Here is a 19,138-nt window from a genome sequence, read left to right as displayed (position 1 = left end):
TTAATGTGATGATAACTTGATGCTTTGTGCAAGACATTTGTTAGCCTACAGGCTGTTTCTCAAGCCAGAAATGATGTTAGAAAGTGTTTAAAATCAAGCTGACTGATGCAGTTGTATCAGCATAACAGAGAGAGGTTATGGTGATTGTTGCTCCAGAAATTAAAGTCCACAAAAAACACCAGGTGAGTTGCTTTAAGAAATACAAGCTAAACTGATTTCAGTAGAGAGGTCTTTACTCTTGTACAGATTATGTTAAAGACAAGAGAATTCATGAACAAGCACATTTATGATTGAATATATTGTTCAGTCATTAGCAAATGTAAATAAAATTCTAACTCAACACACCATCCATCCATCCATCCATCCATCCAATCAGGACCGTAGTGGAAGCTGGAGCCAATCCCAGCCAGCTTTATGCAAGAGGCAGGGTACACCCTGGGCAGGTCGCCAAATCTATCGTAGTGCTAACACAGATGAACAACCATTCACACTCACAATTCAACACACAAATAAAAAATTATCCCTTCAAAACAAAGGCAAATTATGTCATAATGGAGTCTGTTGTGAAGTACAGGCAACGGTGGTGAAGCATGAAATCAAATCTGCATATGTAAAATGACACATGCCATTAAAACTGTCAAAATGTAAAGTTTACACTTCACAGTAGGCCTATTTAAGATTTTTTTTTCTCCCCAGGGTGACCATTTTCAATTTTTTTTTTTCCTATGGCATCCCTAATAAACAAAGTTAACCTAAAAAAAATGGAATCAAATGCAACTGGACTTGGTTTTAAGTCTTTGAAGACGTTTCACTTCTCATCCAAGAGGCTTCTTCTTCAGTTCACTTCATCAGTTCACAATCACTCACTACGTTTACATGCACATAGACAGAATCGAATTTCTGCCGTTGCTCGACTGAAATCGAAGTTCAAAATGCCATGTATACACCTTAATTCGGCTGAAATTGAACCGAACTTGATTTCTCAGAATCGAGCTACACGACCTAGTTTATGCGATTTCTGCCGAGTTATTTTGCGCATGTATACCCTATCGAGCTAGTTGTCGAGCTACTTCCGGAAGTGACGAGTGACGAGACCACAAGTGGGAAACACAACAGCCTCGGTCGGCATGACAACGAATCATGACAATGGCATGAATCTTTTCTTTTTGTGGCATTGTTTGCACTGTTAAAATTTAGCTCACTTACTGTATCACCAAATACATCTGTACAGCTGTTGCATAGCTGTGAATTGTGTACATAAACAAGTCATTGTATTTGTGTGTGTGTATATATATATGTCCAACATCTGAAGAATGTCAATAAAAACAAAACAACTGAACTTTTTGTGTGTTTATTAAGACATAAGTTAAATTGTAAGCAAAAAAAAAATTTTTTTTTGTAAGCAAAAAATGGACTTTAGAAAAATATTATTGTGCAAAATAAGTTGTCTTACAAAACAGTGGTCTGCGCCGGACAGTTTGTAGCCATAGTCTGTCAGAGCAAGCCTAACAGCTTGAACACGGAACTCTAGTGTTGCCAGATTGGGGGTTTTAAGTGCATTTTAGCGGATTTGAACATGTTTTGGGCTGGAAAACATCAGCAGTATCTGGCAACACTATAGCTCTTCTTCATGACGACAACCGGAAGTGTACCAACACGATGGGGCGTGTAGCGCCACGTGTGGCTCGGGTGCACAATGCACCTTGCACAATAGCCCGATTTCACTTGTGCATGTAGGATTGGATTTCTCTGGCACCCCTACTGGGACCCTTTGCTTGATTACCAACAGCAGCTCGATTTGGACGTGCATGTAAACGTAGTGACCGTCTGATTAGACTGGGCTAGTCTGACCAGCTTGTGCGAGTATCCAGGTATTTAACCTCTGTGGAGTCGTTCTCAAGGCCACTGATGCCGTTGTTTCTTTAGTGCTCCAGGGTGTGATGAAGTCTTTGGAGTCAACTTCGTTCGTGCTCCATTCTGTTGTAACGACAGTCATTTGGGGTCGTTAAGAGCTGCCAGAAATCACGAGACCATTTGTGAATGACCGTTGTTCTTGGAGGCGAAGTTGTGAAATCTCCTGGGTAGGAATGAAAGGACAGCATTGTAAGTGGAAGTTCGGTGGTGTTGCAGACTTCCTCCTCTGTTGAGGGATGGTTTTTCCAATTTCACATAGATGGCTTCTTTTACTCCTCTTTCAAACCATGTTTTCCCTGTCCAAAATGTGTACATTGCTATCTTCAAAGGAGTGTGCCTTCTCCTTTACACTGTGTTCCAAATTATTATGCAAGTGTTTAAGAGTGGTAAGGTAAGATGTTTTTTGTTTGTCAGTTAAACTCATGAATGGTAATGTGTATCAGGGCTCTGTATATCACTGAAACCAATTGAAGACACCTGTGCTAATTAGTCTGGCAGGTGAGTCCAATTAAAGGGGAAACTACTAAAGAAGGTTGTCCCACATTATTAAGCAGGCTACCATTTTCAACCAAAATGGGCAAGAAAAAGGACCTGTCGGCTGCTGAAAAGCAACAAATAGTTGAATGTTTGGGTCAAGGCATGGCAACAATCAAAATTGCCAAGATACTTCATCGCGATCATTGCACTATCAAGAAGTATGTAGCTGATTCAGAGCACACACGTGTGCGTGCTGATAATGGAAAATCCAGGACTCTTTCCTACAGGCAAATACGTTGGATCAAAAGAGCAGCTGTAAAAATGCCCTGTCATAGCAGCAGACAAGTTTTTGAAGCTGCTGGTGCCTCCAACGTGCCCCGAACAAGATGCAGGGTCCTCCAGGGGTTTGCAGCGGTGCGCAAGCCATCGTTTCGACCTCCCCTATCCATTGGACACAAGCAGAAACGGCTCCAGTGGGCCAGGCAATACATGAAGACTGACTTCAAAACTGTTCTGTTCGCCGATGAATGTCGTGCAACCCTCGATGGTCCAGATGGATGGAGTGGTGGATGGTTGGTTGACGGCCACCCCATGCAAACAAGGCTACGGCGCCAACAAGGAGGTGGTGGAGTGATGTTTTGGGCTGGAATAATGGGGAGAGAGATTGTCGGCCCTTTTAGGATCCCTGACGGTGTGAAGATGACATCCATAACGTATGTGGAGTTCCTCAAAGAACACTTCCTGCCATGGTTCAAAAGGAAGAATCGTGCTTTTCGAAACAAGATCATTTTCATGCATGACAATGCACCATGTCATGCTGCAAAGAATACATCTGCATCTCTGGCTGCAATGGGCATCAAAGGAGACAAACTTATGGTGTGGCCCCCATCCTCCCCTGACCTCAACCCTATTGAGAACCTTTGGAGCATCATCAAGAGAAGTGTTTATGATGGTGGGAGGCAGTTCACATCTCAACAACAGCTCTGGGAGGCTATTCTGTCCTCATGCAAGGCACTTCCAGCAGATACTATCTAAAAACTGACAAATTCAATGGATGGAAGACTTGAGAAGGTCCTTTTCAACAAGGGGTCCCATGTTCAGATGTGACTTCACTTGTGATAATGTTTTGATTTAAATAGTGTTTGATTTCAGTTACATTTCAGTTAGTCATGACCTGCTAATGTTTCTAATTTCACACATGACCATTTTTTGTTCTTTATGACAATAAAATGTTTGGAAACTCAATTGTGCGTAATAATTTGGAACATGCATTTTGGGTGCATTTGTGTTTTTTATTTCTTAAAAATTTACTGTTATTATTGGGAGGTTCGTTCAAAAACATTTGAATTGTACTCCACTGGTTGATGACTGGAAAATCATGATGACTGCCATTATTATAGATAATTTAGGAAAATCTGAGAAAATATGATTTGCATAATAATTTGGAACACAGTGTAAGTGTAAATAGACAGCAGAGTCTTGGCCTGAAGAGTTGGCCCTCCTGTGTTGGGCCATATGTTTGTTTAGTGGTTGTTTCAAACCTTCACTTCCAAGAACAACTGTCGCTCACAAATGGCCTCATGTGACTCGAGCAGCTCTAACAACCCCAAATGACTGTCGTTACAACAGAATGGAGCACGAACAAAGTTGACTCCAAAGATTTTTATCACAGCCTGGAGCATTGAAGAAACGATGACATCAGCGGCCTTGAGAACGACTCCACAAATAATAATAATAAAAAATTTATATAGCACCTTTTTCATACCCAAGGTCGCTTTACAATTATCGGGGGGCTGTTTACAAAAAAAAAAAAAGGCCACCAAAAGAAGGTCAGGAGGTCATTCCAGTGGTGTAGCAGCCACAGACCCACCAAAAGGCACGCAAAAATAAGTCCCACACTGCCTGCACAGCCACCATGGCGTTGCCGGGCAACATTGCTCAGAACACTGTGCCATGGATCCACAAAGCGAGCACAGAAGCACCGCCATGCAGAGTACTGATATGTCCCAAACCACCTGCACAGCCACCGCGACGCCACCGAGCAATATCGCTCGGAACACCGTGCAAAGCACCGCCGCACAGAGTGCTGAACAACCCTGATGTTAAAAGAGCAACGAACTCACTGCAGTCCATAGTGAGGAGCACAGGCATCACCCACAGTGAACCAAGGCCTGGAGGGAACCGACACCCAAAACTGGGTCTGGAGCTACACCACAATTGGCAGACAAAACACTCAAACAAAACACAAACATCAAACTACACAAACACAAAAAAGAAAAACGAAAGGGAAACTAAAATTAAATAAGCTCTGGTGAGCAGCGGCAGCCAGAATGCACATGGCGTACTCTCAACTGGAAACGGAAAACCACAGAGGTTAAATACGTGGGTACTCAGACCAGCTGGTCAGACTAGCCCAGTCTAATCAGACAAGCTGATGAAGTGAACTGAAGAAGACTTAAAACCAAGTCCAGTCGCGTTTGATTTAATATTTCTGAGGTTACTGTGACCTGGATGAATGAGAAAATTCACAGACATGTTAACTGATATTCAGTATATAATTGTCTAACGTTGACTCAAGCATACATTTTGATGAATTTCACATTAATGAACTCCAAAACGAGCGGCACGGTGGTGTAATGGTTAGCGCTGTCGCCTCACAGCAAGAAGGTCCGGGTTCGAGCCCCATGGCCGGCGAAGGCCTTTCTGTACGGAGTTTGCATGTTCTCCCCGTGTCCGCGTGGGTTTCCTCCGGGTGCTCCGGTTTCCCCCACAGTCCAAAGACATGCAAGTTAGTTTAACTGGTGACTCTAAATTGACCGTAGGTGTGAATGTGAATGGTTGTTTGTGTCTATGTGTCAGCCCTGTGATGACCTGGCGACTTGTCCAGGGTGTACCCCGCCTTTCGCCCGTAGTCAGCTGGGATAGGCTCCAGCTTGCCTGCGACCCTGTAGAAGGATAAAGCGGCTAGAGATAATGAGATGAGATGAGCTCCAAAAATTCGAAAATTTTTGTGACAATATGAGGGCTGGAAGGAGGTGTAACTTCCACAGTGTCAGTTAATACTGTAGAGCTCCAAACACCTGTGTGTTTGGACAATCAGTATCAATCGTTGTCAGTCATCGCTGTCAATCATTCCAGATTCCAATACTGACTGGTTTATCTATTATATTTATGACACAGCCAGCAAATGTATACAAACAGGGTAAGGTATATGATTGGTTAACACGAGTAACTGGTAACTCAGTGTCAAAACAAAAACCTAGTGTTCAGACATGCCAAAATATTGGCAATTAAACAAATGTGAGAATGTTGAGATTAAAAAAATGAATAAAAAGATTGTTACTTGCATCAGTAACAATCCCAGATTGATTTTTTTTTTTTGTCATTGATTACAAAGATCCTATACGGTCATTAACCCGTTCTCTAATGATTTCAGAAACAAACTGAAAAGCAGGAAGACTCCCGTAAGCCTTTGTGGCCGTTTCAGTCCGACTGCAGGGCCTTGAGGACGGACTGGGGAACTCTGCTGGCGTAAAACTGATGATCCCTCAGCGCGGCTAACACACCAGCCGAGTTCATGTGCTTCACGTCGGCATCATATCGGTAAGCATTCCCGTGCATATCCGTCAGCTTTCCTTTAGGGTCATAACAGGTGAGGTTTATTTCACACTACTTTGTTGTACACAGTGTAAAACAGTGAAATAATACGTTAAGAGAAACGCCAAGTTACCTCCGACAGCATGCAGAATGGCTTCAGTTGCACAGGTGTCCCACTTCTTACAGCCCGGACTGGCAAACACATATGCAGATGCTTTTCCCTCCACTAGCTGAATAATCTGTGAAGAAAAGGCACAGGAAGGAACACTCATCTTGTCAATACACAAGGAGGGAGTCTGTGTAAAAATAGTTTGAGATATGAATGGGTTTGTTTTTATTTGACTGAATGGAAATATTAGACTGTAGCAACACTGATCATTCCTTCTCTTTTAGCATACGTGGTACATGTAGTAATCATGTCACTCTGATCTTAACCCTTAATTCGAAACAGCGATCCCGTCGAGCACGTGTTCACCTCGCCCGTGACGGAGTAGGCGGGGTGACGTATTGTAATCAGTGCGGTTTGTTTGTGTGTCTGTCTGTTAACAATCTAGTGTCTAGACGGTTGCGCTGACTGACTTCAAATTTTCAGGGTAGGTAAGCAATGGTCCGTAGATTACCTGATTAAATTTTGGGAGTAATCAGGCCAAGGTGAAGGTCAAGGTCACTGGAAAGGTCAACCTTTCGGTCAAAATTGCATTTTCCATTATAACTCAAAAACGGTTGCCGATAGACAAATGTTTGCTATTATGAGCATATAGGAACTCCCATATGGCCTTTCATTGGCACCATGATCTTTGACCTTGAAAGGTCAAACTCAAGGTCATGGATTTTCAGAGGGCTGTAACTTTAAAATGGTTCATGATAGCCAGATGTTTACCATTATCAACATGTCAGAAGTCCCATATGGGCTTTCAGTTGCTGCCATGACCTTTGACCTTGAATGACTTTGAAATGTCAAACTCAAGGTCATACATTTTCATAGGACTATAATCTGACAGCTGATGATTGAGAAATATTACCATTATCAACATGTAGGTATAAAATAAGTGCTGCCGGGCAAGGTTTATTTTGCCTGGCAACACTTGTTTATAAAATGATTTGGGCCACAGACTGAAGCAAGCATCATCATCATCATCAGGTTGAACCTCATGGAAACAAGCAAAAAAAAAAAAAGGGGTGGACATACAGTAAGGTAGTCTGGCTAACGCGACTTCAAAGCTCTGCGAGCATTTGGTCTGGCAAAGATATTAAGCCCAACCGTTTCCCAAAGGCGTGGTTGACCCGCCTCCCTGAAATGCCTCAGTTTGCTACTGGTCGAAGCCAGAAAAGGCTGTGACGAAGCTTAAACCAATCACATCACTCTTTCCTCTGACGTATGTGACGCGACGGAAACTGCTTGAGTAACAGGAAGAAGATAAATACCTCCAGGGCTGCTCTTTGCTCCGTTTTCAATGAGAACTTCCCGTTGAATGCTTTCAATACAGCATCTACCGCTGTGTCAAAGGCTTGCTGCTGCTCCATGTTCGTAATGTTTCTAGTGAATGAAGCGCTTCCGGCATAGATTCTGTAAACAATCTATGGCTTCCGATCGCAGTTCTACTACGTCACTGCCTTGAACACGCCTCTACCCAGGGCCGTTGGAGATGCTCAAAGTTGATTGGCTCCCGATTTTTTGGGAGCTTGGAAGAGCTGTAGATGGCTTGCCTGGCCAGACTAAGCTCGCAACAGGCCCTCGTGTTGCGTCACGCTTAGGATGGGCGGGCCCAGGCTAGACATAAGGCGTCTTAAGATGATGTTCACAATTCACTTCTGGAAAGTCTGAAGTTATCTCTGGGTGTACACGTCTACTGCGAATCTGTATAGCAGTTAGAAGCAGTGCAGATGATATGGAGTTTTACACTAAACACTGTAAACCAACCGTTTTATCTTGGACTGCTTATACGAGTTATGAAAAAGAAATAATGAATCTACTACAAGATGGCTTTTGCATATGCCAGGGAGAACTGTGACTTCAGCATGTTTTTTTTTATTATGAGTATAAATCAACGTTGATAACAATGACAGGCCATTTTTTAAAGTAGTCGTCATAGTGTTGTGTAATGTATCAAATTAAAGAGCGTGAAGATCGGAATTGAAAACTTGTTTAATTTTGTAAATATGTGTAAACAAAACCCCAAAGTTATGAACATTTAAAAATCCAGTGTTTTATAAAATGCCCATTCCTGTCCGTTGCCCTGGTCACAAACCAGCAATCATTTTCCGCTGGTTTAATTTTCCATTCATGAGAAAAAACCTCCATCAGAAATTAATCGACCAAAAAGCCAAAAAAAGAGATTTAGAATTTTTCTCCACAAAAAAAAAAAAAATATGAGGAAAATCATTGATTTTTAGGAAAGATACAAAATCGTGGAAGAGTATGTGTTCGGTTTCTTCACCTCTGGCCCCCACCATCTCGAGATCAGTCCCCTCGTGTCACCCAGATGTCTGGGGGTGAGTCGCAGAAAAAAAGAAAGGAACCCCACAATCTTTAGTTCGCAATCTTTATTCGCAAGTCCCCCCTGAGACGAGAGTATACAGGGGTTTTATACGTGTGTATGTGAGTGAAACCTTGGATCAATCATGACAATTTTAAACAAAGAATATGTTTAGTCTAACAAAGAAGTGTCTTCTCCACTGGACGAAGGTCAGGTTACACAGGAATAGTTTAAAATCACTGTTATAGTATAAGTAATACTATGTATTTACATATGTAATATATAATATATAAAGGATCTTAAAAAGCTCTAAAATATTAAAATCATAAAGTCTTAACACCTTGTGCAGCAATAAGGCTAATATAAATCTATAAAACTATAAAACTAACATGAATCACTTAATGCAGCTTTAAATCTAACATTAAATTATTTCAATTTCAAATTCAACACTGAAGAGACTGGTTAAATCTAACAATCCTAAATCACGTGTAGCTATAAAACTAACTTAAATCATGGCTTTAAATCTAACTTTTAATCCCAAATACACGTTGGATATGCAGCTGTGGGTGTGTGTGGGTGTGTCTGACATCATTGCAGACCTTGGTGCTGTTCAGACAATAATCTGATCAATAATACACATTTCATATCAAAATAAGCAGAATGTTCTGATGATATGATAGCAATGTTTAGACAGAATGGAATTTTTAAACAATGTTTAAGAAGGCTGAGACAGAAGGTCATTTTAACTGAACAGAATAAATCCTTATAATTTTGTCACAAAATAAATTACTGCCTTCTTGGTCAAGAATAAATACTTACAATTATTTATCCTAACAAAGGAATAAAACCTTACAATATGGAGGCGTACAGCTATTTTGTATGTAGCTGGGTAAAGGACCTCAGTATCAAGTCGCTGCCAAATGAATCCTGTATTGTTTTTGCCTGGGTAAATTTTTTTTAAAGCTTTTCGTTCGCGTCTTTACAATGAAGCGCTGCAAGTTGAAGTGTAAACAAACAACAGTTGGCTTGATTCTCACTTGTGTTGGCTCTTATCTCTCAGGTAAATCATTCACAAAGATCATCAGAAACCCCTTTAAAGACCTGGATCTAATGGCCCTTTTCCACTACCCTTTTTCAGCTCACTTCAGCCCGACACGGCTCGCGTTTCGACTATCTAAGAACAGCACGACTCAGCTCGCTTCAGCCCTGCTCAGCCCCCAAAACTCGCACGGTTTTGGAGTGGGGCTGAAGCGAGCCAAACCGAGCTGAGTGAGGCTGGGGGCGTGAGCAGACACTCCCCTGTGCACTGATTGGTGAGGAGGAGTGTCCTCACACGCCCCGCGAGCACGCTGGGATCTGTAAACACCGCAAACCCGGAAGAAGAAGAATTACAAATTACGAGAATTATGAAGCCTTATGCGCCTCGCCTCATCTATACACTCTTGCCAGTATCTGTCCGCGTTGTCGGTGACAACAAGCCACAGCACCAAGACCAGCAATTGCTGGTTAACACTAACGACTCCATGTCCTCCATGTTTATTGTTTACTCTCCGGGTTGTGAGACTACCGCTTAAAAGGTCACTGATGTCACTGTTTGCGCCGCCTAACGACATCACCTGACGTCCACCCACTTTCGCTAACTCCACCCAATGTGTCCACCCACTTCCAGCCAGCACGGTTCAGCGCGGTTGTAGTCGAAATGCAACGCCAACAGCCCCACTCAGCTCGACTCAGCCCAACTCAGCACGGCACGGCTCAGCCCGACTCAGCCGCGTTGGTAGTGGAAAAGCGGCATTAGTTAAACAAGACGGAGAAGTGATCACGGCGCATTGTAACTGTACGGCTGGGGAAGAATTTTGTCGCGACCTTCATGCATATGGACTTTGTGAGCAGGAAACAAAGGAACAGCTGGGGACTTTAGCGCTTCGTGACTTAAAAAAAAAAAAAAGTACCATAAAATAACACAAAGCAAGAAAAGTACACTAAGGCCATAGCTGAGAGGGAAATACAAACCTTTCACCAAGTGATCCCTGCAGACTCGGGCATGCTTCGACTCGGCTCCCTTCGATTTCAGTGAGAGGTTCAAAAGCCACCTTTCTTGACGTCTTTTTGTGAAATCCTGTGTTCATTCACCCTTTTTTATTAGTTCACGGGGAACCCTGAAGAAACTTTTATCAGTTTCATGGTTTGATCGATTCAAACCTAAAAACAATGCAAGCGTGAGGCATTTTTCATGCGAGTAATGCACCTTCTCTGTACAAACGCTTTGTCAACTGAGCTTTGGTCGACCACCAGCTATAGTTTTGTATAACTACTGAGGCGGATGTGACGTCACGTGAAACCCAAGAATTTGCTTGTGCTGTTCATTTAAAAATTTGCAAGAGTATAAGCCAATGCTGACATCCTCACTGTATGAAAAATCAACTCTCTGCCAATTAGGTTAGACAAAAAATTCGGAGAAGCAGCATGGTTTAGGATGATTTGTGTCTTGTGATATGATGTGCCAGTCAGCATCACCTGTGCTAATGGTATAAATACGTTAGGAAGGTAATAATAAAAGTCTCGTCACACACCTTATTCCCAGCTCCTCCTACTCTGATGACATCATGTGGATCCATGGCCTGGACAGTATCAGTAACGAGTTTATTGCTATGAGAGCGAGTGGTGGTGATGATGCGTTTCCCCTCTGGGACTTCCTGTAGCTGAAACCCGAAGGCTCCTAAACCCAACATTCCCCAGACAGTTCGGCCCAAAGTGGCACCCGCACCCTCCTGAAATTTCACATTGAACATGTGCATTACTAAGCCTGAAAACAGCATTACATACACCAGGTCTGAACGTTTCCTCTGTCAGAGACACCATACAAACTCAGTTCCTGATCAAGTACAGGGAAAAAAAAACAAAAAAAAAAACTGAGAACATTGAGCACACGGCAAGAATTTATGCTAGATAGATCATCGACTTGTCACAGTTATAATAATACAACCCCAAATCAGAAAAAGTAGGAATGGTTATGGAAAATGCAAATTAAAAAAAAAAAAAAAAGCAAAAAAAAAAAGCAGTGATTTCTAAATTTATTTTGACTTTTATTTCATTGCAGACAATATAAACCCAAGATATTTCATGTTATGTCTGGTCAACTTCATTTCAATTGTTAATATACATCCATTCCTGTGTTTCAGGCCTGCAATGCATTCCAAAAAAAAGTTGGGACGGAGCAATTTAAGGCTAATAATGCAGGGATGAGAGTGCATGTTGAGAAAAAAAAAATCTGAAAAGTAGCGGGGGGCCAGCCCACAGGTCCCCAGTGGGGTCCAGGGGCAACGTCTCGGTGAGGGACCAGGGGGCGAAGCTGATGGATTTTGCCGATTTAAACACCCAAAACCCATTAATTTTAGCAATGAAATATATGTATTTTCCTCGAAGTTGATATCCCAATTCAACATGCCATCAACTGAAACTTTTATATCATGACAAGTGTTCTTTCTTAAATATCATATCCCACCTTGTTTGACTTTTTCAGCATGTTCAGTGCAACCTTTTAGGTTTTGGAACAATAGACCCATAAATCAGGGATGAGAATTAAAAATATTTTAAAAGTCTGAAAAAACCAGGGCGGGGCCCAGGGGGGGCAGGGCCCGGGGGGGCAGGGCCCATGGGGCTAATGATTTTTGGCTATTTTTTTTTTTTACCCCAAAACCATTAATTTTATCAGCAAAAATTTGCAATTTATTTGGAAATAAATTCCCCTTCTTGGTGGACTCCCAGGTGAAAATGATTAATATGGTACAAGAGACTTGTTTTTAATCAATTCACATTTGATGATTTCAAAAAATCAATGCACCTTTTAATATAAACGAGCTCTACAGTATTATATTTCTGAATTTTAGCTATTCATGTCTTTGAATACTCTAATCCTTTACAATGAAGTGCAAACCAGAAAAAAGTTCTGTCATATAATTCTCTTAAGCTTTCCTCTGATGTTATCATGGTAGCAGGAAGTCTTGCAATATTAAGCAGGCAACATTCAACATCACTCATCACTTCCCTTTCAACTGTTGTGTGTACGAACTAGGATTTATCTGGACAGGATGTTGTGTAATGTAATACAGATACCATATGGCCAATTTGAAGATCGAGATGGTGATTTTGAATTAAAGAACAGGCAGGTACAATGGGCATTACATATTGGACATTTTTTTTAAAATCAAAAACTACAAATGGGCGGCACGGTGGTGTAGTGGTTAGCGCTGTCGCCTCACAGCAAGAAGGTCCGGGTTCGAGCCCCGTGGCCGGCGAGGGCCTTTCTGTGTGGAGTTTGCATGTTCTCCCTGTGTCCGCGTGGGTTTCCTCTGGGTGCTCCGGTTTCCCCCACAGTCCAAAGACATGCAGGTTAGGTTAACTGGTGACTCTAAATTGAGCGTAGGTGTGAGTGTGAGTGTGAATGGTTGTCTGTGTCTATGTGTCAGCCCTGTGATGACCTGGCGACTTGTCCAGGGTGTACCCCGCCTTTCGCCCGTAGTCAGCTGGGATAGGCTCCAGCTTGCCTGCAACCCTGTAGAACAGGATAAAGCAGCTAGAGATAATGAGATGAGATGAAAAACTACAAGTCCATCTCGGCCTAAAAAATTTGGGCAGACGCTCCCGTGCGGCACATGCCAGCAATTCCGTCCCCCTATGAAATGAGCAATAAGTAGGAGAGTTATACATGCTATCATACTTAAAATTTCATCAGAAATATAGATATGATACTATGATTCTCCCCAACATGCTACATTAGATAAGCTAACCCCATTTATAAAAGATACACACTTATATATGACATGTAATTGATATATATTTTTTGGGGCGCGCACTCTCTCTCTGCCATGCCGATCCTGTAGGCTGCACTGACTCAACTGAAAACTCCGGTCCTCGAGAAAAGAGATAAAAGCCCACCCACACTGAAAGCTGATTGGCTTATTTTGCTGAGTAACCCAATCAAGATGCTCTTTGTCTGGCATGCGCTACATGAACAGGCACACAGGCAGTGTTGCCAGATTGGGTGGTTTTAAGTGCATTTTGGCGGGTTTTGAACATATTTTGGGCTGGAAAACGTCAGCAGTATCTGGCAACTCTGCACACAGTCTCCCTCGTGCGCGCACATTCTAAGATGCATGATGCAGACCTTAATGTTGCGCACACACGCTCTTGCTCGCTTCTATCAATATGCAGGAGACTCCCGGAACTTCCGGGAGACTTGGGATGTCTGCGTTATAAGGTGACCACAGATCGTTAAATCATACCCCCCCAAAAAAAATTTCTCAACGGATTTACATCGATCTCAAAAACGATCATTTTGGTCTGAAAAAGTCGGAAATCCGCCAATCGGCGGAGAATTCTCATCCCTGATAATGAGGTAAAACAATTAAATAACGATACGATTTGAAACAAGTGAGGTCAACAGGTGACTGTCATCATGATTTGGAACAAAATCAGTATCCAGAAAAGGCTGAGTCTTTCAGGAGCAAATATGGGTCAAAGATCTCCAGCTTGTCAACAAAAGTCAGTGCCCTTGACAAAGGTAACTTACGCTTCTGTGATGGCAGCATTAATGCAGAAAAGTACATTAAGACTTTGGAGCAACATATACTGCCTTCAAGATGACAGCTTTTCCAGGGAGATTTCAACACAACAATGCAAAACCACATTCTACACGTTACAACGACATGGCTGTGGAAGAAGAGGGTGTCCCCTTTGTCCGCAATAGAGAATGTGTGACGAATTTTGAAATGAAAAAAAAAATGACAACCACAACCCTGTACTGTTGCACATCTAAGACCTGTTTGCAGGAAGAATGGGACGAAATAACATCTGAAACGCTTCATCACTTGGTGTCTTCAGTCCCGAAACATCTTAAGTGTTGTGAGAAGGAATGGCAACATTATAAAGTGATAAATGCTTTACTGTCCCAACATTTTTTGAAATGTGTTGCAAGAATCAAAACTGAAACAAGAAGACAGAGTCATCTATATCCCCCGCCCTATATACTAACTATATACCAAGTTTCAAGATATTATTTGTCACATTTTTCAAGTTCTGCTGCAGGAAACCAACCCTACCTCTTTACACTGACCTCAGCAGCCCATGGCATAAACCCACCGGACCTTTGGCCCAGGTGAGCTAAAAATTTAAATCTCACATTTCTTAGTATCAAAAGGCACATATACATGACTTAATCAACACATATACCAACTTTCAAGACCATACCACTCATAGTTTTCAAGTTCTGCTCCGGAAACAAAACCTACCCCTAAGACTAACCTGAGAGACTAAGTCTGAAATTGTTTCCATGGAAACATGAAAAATTAAAATTTCTCAGTATGAAAAGGCACATCTACATCACCTCGTTAACATGTATACCAAGTTTCAAATCCGTATCCTGAATAGCTTTGGATATTCAGTGGATATAAAAAGTGTACACACCCTGTTAAAATGATTGTTTTTTTTTCTGATGTATAAAAAAATGAGACCACGATAAATAATTTAAAAACTTTTCCCACCTTTAATGTGACCTATAACCTGTACAATTCAATTGAAAAACAAACAAATCTGTTAGGAGGAAAAACATAAAATTAAAAAACGTACAATAAGCTGGTTGCATAAGTGTGCACACCTTAAACTAATAGTTTGTTGAAGCACCTTTTGATTTAATTACAGCATTCAGTCTTTTTGGGTTCACACCTGCCATCAATTAAAATGACTCTGATTAACCCCAAATAAAGTTCAGACATTTACTCAGTTGCATCCTCCAGTAAAAGCCAGTGTTCACAGAGAGCTTACAAAGCATCAAAGGGATCTCATTGTTGAAAGGTATCAGTCAGGAGAAGGGGACAAAAACATTTCCACGGCATTAGATATACCATGGAGCACAGTGAAGACCGTCATCAAGAAGTGGAGAAAATATGGGACAACAGTGACATTACAGAGAACTGGACATCCCTCCAAAATTGATGAAAAGACAAGATGAAAACTGGTCAGGGAGGCTGCCGAGAGGCCTACAGCAACACTGAAGGAGCTGCAGGAATTTCTGGCAAGTACTGGTTGTGTACTACATGTGACCACAATCTCCCGTATTCTCCATATGTCTGGACTATGAGGTAGGGTCAAAGAAAAACGTGTGTTTTTTTGCAGAAAAATACATTAACTCTCCCAAAAACATGTGGGGAAAATGCATTATGGTCTGATGAAACCAAGGTTGAACTTTTTGGCCACAATTCCAAAAGGTATGTTTGGCACAAAAACAACACTGTGCATCACCAAAAGAACCCCATACCCACGGTGAAGCATGGTGGTGGCAGGATCATGTTTGGGGGTTGTTTTTCTTCAGCTGGAACAGGGGCTTTAGTCAGGGTTGAGGGAATTATGAACAGTTCTAAATACCAGTCAATTTTGGCCCCAAACCTTCAGGTGTCTGCTAGAAAGCTGAAGAGGAATTTAAATCTTTCAGCACAACAATGACCCCAAAAAAGTTTTGGAACGGCCCAGCCAGAGCCCAGACCTAAATCCAATTGAAAATCTGTGGGGTGACCTGAAGAGGGCTGTGCACAAAAGACGCCCTCGCAATCTGACAGATTTGGAACGCTTCTGCAAGGAAGAGTGGGCAAATATTGCCAAATCTAGATGTGGCAGGCTGATAGACTCCAACCCAAAAAGACTGAATGCTGTAATTAAATCAAAAGGTGCTTCAACAAAGTATTAGTTTAAGGGTGTGCACACTTACGCAACCAGCTTATTGTACATTTTTTACTTTTTATTAGTGCTGTCAAAGTTAATGCGATAATAACGCGTTAACGCGATCTCAATTTAACGCGATTAAAAAAATAGTGCCGTTAACGCAAATTCTAATTTGGCCCTGAGAGTCACCCGTAGTTCCTGTTGAGGCTTGTCGCGTGCTGCTTCAATAAGAGTACGTGTGAGTGATGGAGAAAGGCATAGACATATAAACCTCCTCGCCGCCATATTTGATGGGGCAAAGTGGAGATTCTTCAGCCGTCTCTGGTATAGCGTCTAGATAGTAGCCGAGAATAAAGATGCCTCATTCATGTGCTGCGTTTAACTGTACCAACAGGTTTACCGTCCAAACGAGATCACATGGGATTACCTTTCACAGTTGAGACTGGAAAAATACTTTTCAATACTGTTCCTTCAGTCTTCAGTTTCCCAGCTCATCTCCACCGGGGGGGGTGTAGAGTTATAAGCAGTGAGAATTAGAGAATACAGTGCCACACTATGATGAACGTTTTTGAACGTATGATGAATGTTTTTATTTTTGTTATCTGTTTTTTTCTTCTTTTATGGCAAATACTTCTCTTCAAAAGAAACTAATGAAGAGTAAAATAAAACTTTTTTATTTTCACAGTGATATGCACTTTATTTTTCATCCCTTGGTTTTCTCATCTAATATGGAAGTTATGGATGTCAGTGGCTGTGACAAGACGTGTTATGCTCTGCAATAAAAAAAACAAAAAACAAACAAACAAACAAAAAAAAAAAACATTGGTACAAAGCAAGCCCATTCACTTTTTTATGCTGATAAGAGAATTACAATGGTTTTTCATGTGACAAATGTGCGATTAAATTGCGATTAATCGCGAATTAACTATGACAGTCACGACATTAATCGCGATTAAATATTTTAATCGCTTGACAGCACTACTTTTTATGTTTTTCCCCCTAACAGATTTGTTTGTTTTTCAATTGAACTGTACAGGTTATAGGTCACATTAAAGATGAGAAAAGTTTTGAAATTATTCATCATGGTCTAAATTTTTTTTTTTAAACATCAGAAAAAAACCTCATTTTAACGGGGTGTGTACACTTTTTATATCCACTGTATGCTCCGGAAACGAACACTGCTCTAAAGTCAAAATCTATTTTTTAATGTAAATATTTAACACGTACTTTTTAAAAAAAAGTATTTTTAGAAAAATACAGTTTCTATATAATAAGTGGTTATTTAAAAAAAATAAAAAATAAAAAACCCACATAAAACTTCATGAGGTAAAATATCAAATAACGTGCTGCAAGTTCAACATATCATCCCAACTTTTTCTGATTTCGGGTTGTCATAATAATAATAATAATAATAAAAATAATAATAATAATCAACAACAATAAAAACAACAACAAAGAGACAACAATAAAGAATGCATGAGACAATAATGGATGGCTATAGGGACGGCTACAAACCGTTTGCTGTATTTTGTATTGACTTATGAATGTTTTGGCCAATATAAAGCAGTTGTACTGTAGTGTGTGTCACAGCCTGACCTGGTAGTTGTAGAAAGGCTGATTGATCACTCCAGCAATTGCTTTTCCTTTATAAGCAATGCCTATCAGCACGGTCACATGATCCAGGAGCCCTGAGAACACAAACACACATCTCGCTGATAATAAACCGCACATGAAAAGTTCTTCTTTCTTAAAGGTAGACTGCCTTTCAGAGTTTAAGTGTAGGTCATAAAAAGAATTTTCCCCGACACCTAATTATTTTTGTTTAGTGGACCAAAAGCTACTGAATTCAAATCACAGGCTTCAAATTTTATTAATTTTTTTTAAATAGAACAATTAATGAATTTATCTCCATGTGGTCCTAAATTCTGCACTAGGGGTCGACCAATAATCGGCCTGGCCGATATATCGGGCCGATATTCTGCATTTTTAGGGTTATCGGTATCGGCCATAATTTCCACCGATATGCCAATAACATGCCTTTTTGCAGCCATTTCGTTCCTAACGCGACTGTCACTGCACGTCCTCTCCTGCACTCGCCTCTCTGAGTTCAAGAACACGGTCCCGCCCACCACAACATCTGATTTGTTTGGCACAAGAGATATAGCCAATCGACACGCGCAGCTAAACACTCTGAACTGTTTCAAGGCGCCCGTATCAAGGTAAGGACACGCTGCTTTTCCCGCAATAAGTCACAAACACACAAGTTGCAAAAGCACAACATCATTATATGTTTACATTCTTCATCTACTACTCGTTAAAATTGTCCATTTGCATCTGTGTAGCCAGGCAAACTTAGCTTACGGAAGGAAGCACTTGAATGAGCCTACAACCAACTAGTCTCGCTGAAACAGCATAACGTAGGCTGCAGTCATTTTTAAATCCCCGTCTGGAAACGTTGTGAATGTGTCAGTAGTTCTACTCGAACAGTAGAATGACAGCCATACAGAGAGGTGGTCAAGGGAAGACGAAATAAAACGTAGTGTTTGTGTTCTGTAGGCTAGCGCAAGCCTACTGGCTATTTGTTACGGTGATGAGTAAACTTCATGACGTGACTCGTGCTCAAAAAGCGCATTGCACTTGTATATGTTAGGTAACTTTATAAAGCGCTATTTGAACATTTAAACAAGCCAGGTGTGACTAGTATTTATAATTCTTGCGCAAGTGATTCTCCTCGCTAGCGCTTCTGATTCGGAAAGCGATATACTCTTAAAGGAGCAGCCGCTCCTAATAGGGAGTGATCGCCTACTTTATGTTTGATTTTACTTTTTAAAAAATGCTGCAGGCAGCTCCCTACACTTGATTTGTTATTTAAAAACTACTTGAAGTTGGTAAGTCTTACTTGGTTCTTAGTGTAAAAGAATCCAGAGTGTATTTTCATTTATTTTCCACTGAAAATG

The 19,138-nt window shown here is 41.2% G+C and overlaps 1 protein-coding gene across 3 annotated transcripts in view; it reads right to left on the bottom strand.

The window, feature by feature from the left end:
* Window positions 1-215: 215 nt before the first annotated feature.
* Window positions 216-19,138, bottom strand: part of bpnt1 (bisphosphate nucleotidase 1) — a 70,167-nt gene continuing 51,244 nt past the window's right edge. For 2 of the 3 annotated variants that reach the window (XM_060917904.1, XM_060917905.1), the window contains 4 exons: window positions 17,778-17,869; window positions 11,039-11,236; window positions 6,122-6,227; window positions 216-6,026 (listed from right to left, as the gene is read on the bottom strand). In XM_060917904.1, the coding sequence (XP_060773887.1) occupies window positions 5,875-6,026; window positions 6,122-6,227; window positions 11,039-11,236; window positions 17,778-17,869 (548 nt within the window). In that variant the 3' untranslated portion in view covers window positions 216-5,874. The remainder of the gene's footprint in view (window positions 6,027-6,121; window positions 6,228-11,038; window positions 11,237-17,777; window positions 17,870-19,138) is intronic. The other variant, XM_060917906.1, reaches the window with a different exon arrangement.

The sequence above is a fragment of the Neoarius graeffei genome, chromosome 3, assembly GCF_027579695.1.
Source record: "Neoarius graeffei isolate fNeoGra1 chromosome 3, fNeoGra1.pri, whole genome shotgun sequence".
NCBI lineage: Eukaryota > Metazoa > Chordata > Actinopteri > Siluriformes > Ariidae > Neoarius > Neoarius graeffei.
The sequence above is the reverse complement of the archived record's forward strand: the minus strand, read 5'-3'. Positions and strand labels throughout refer to the sequence as shown.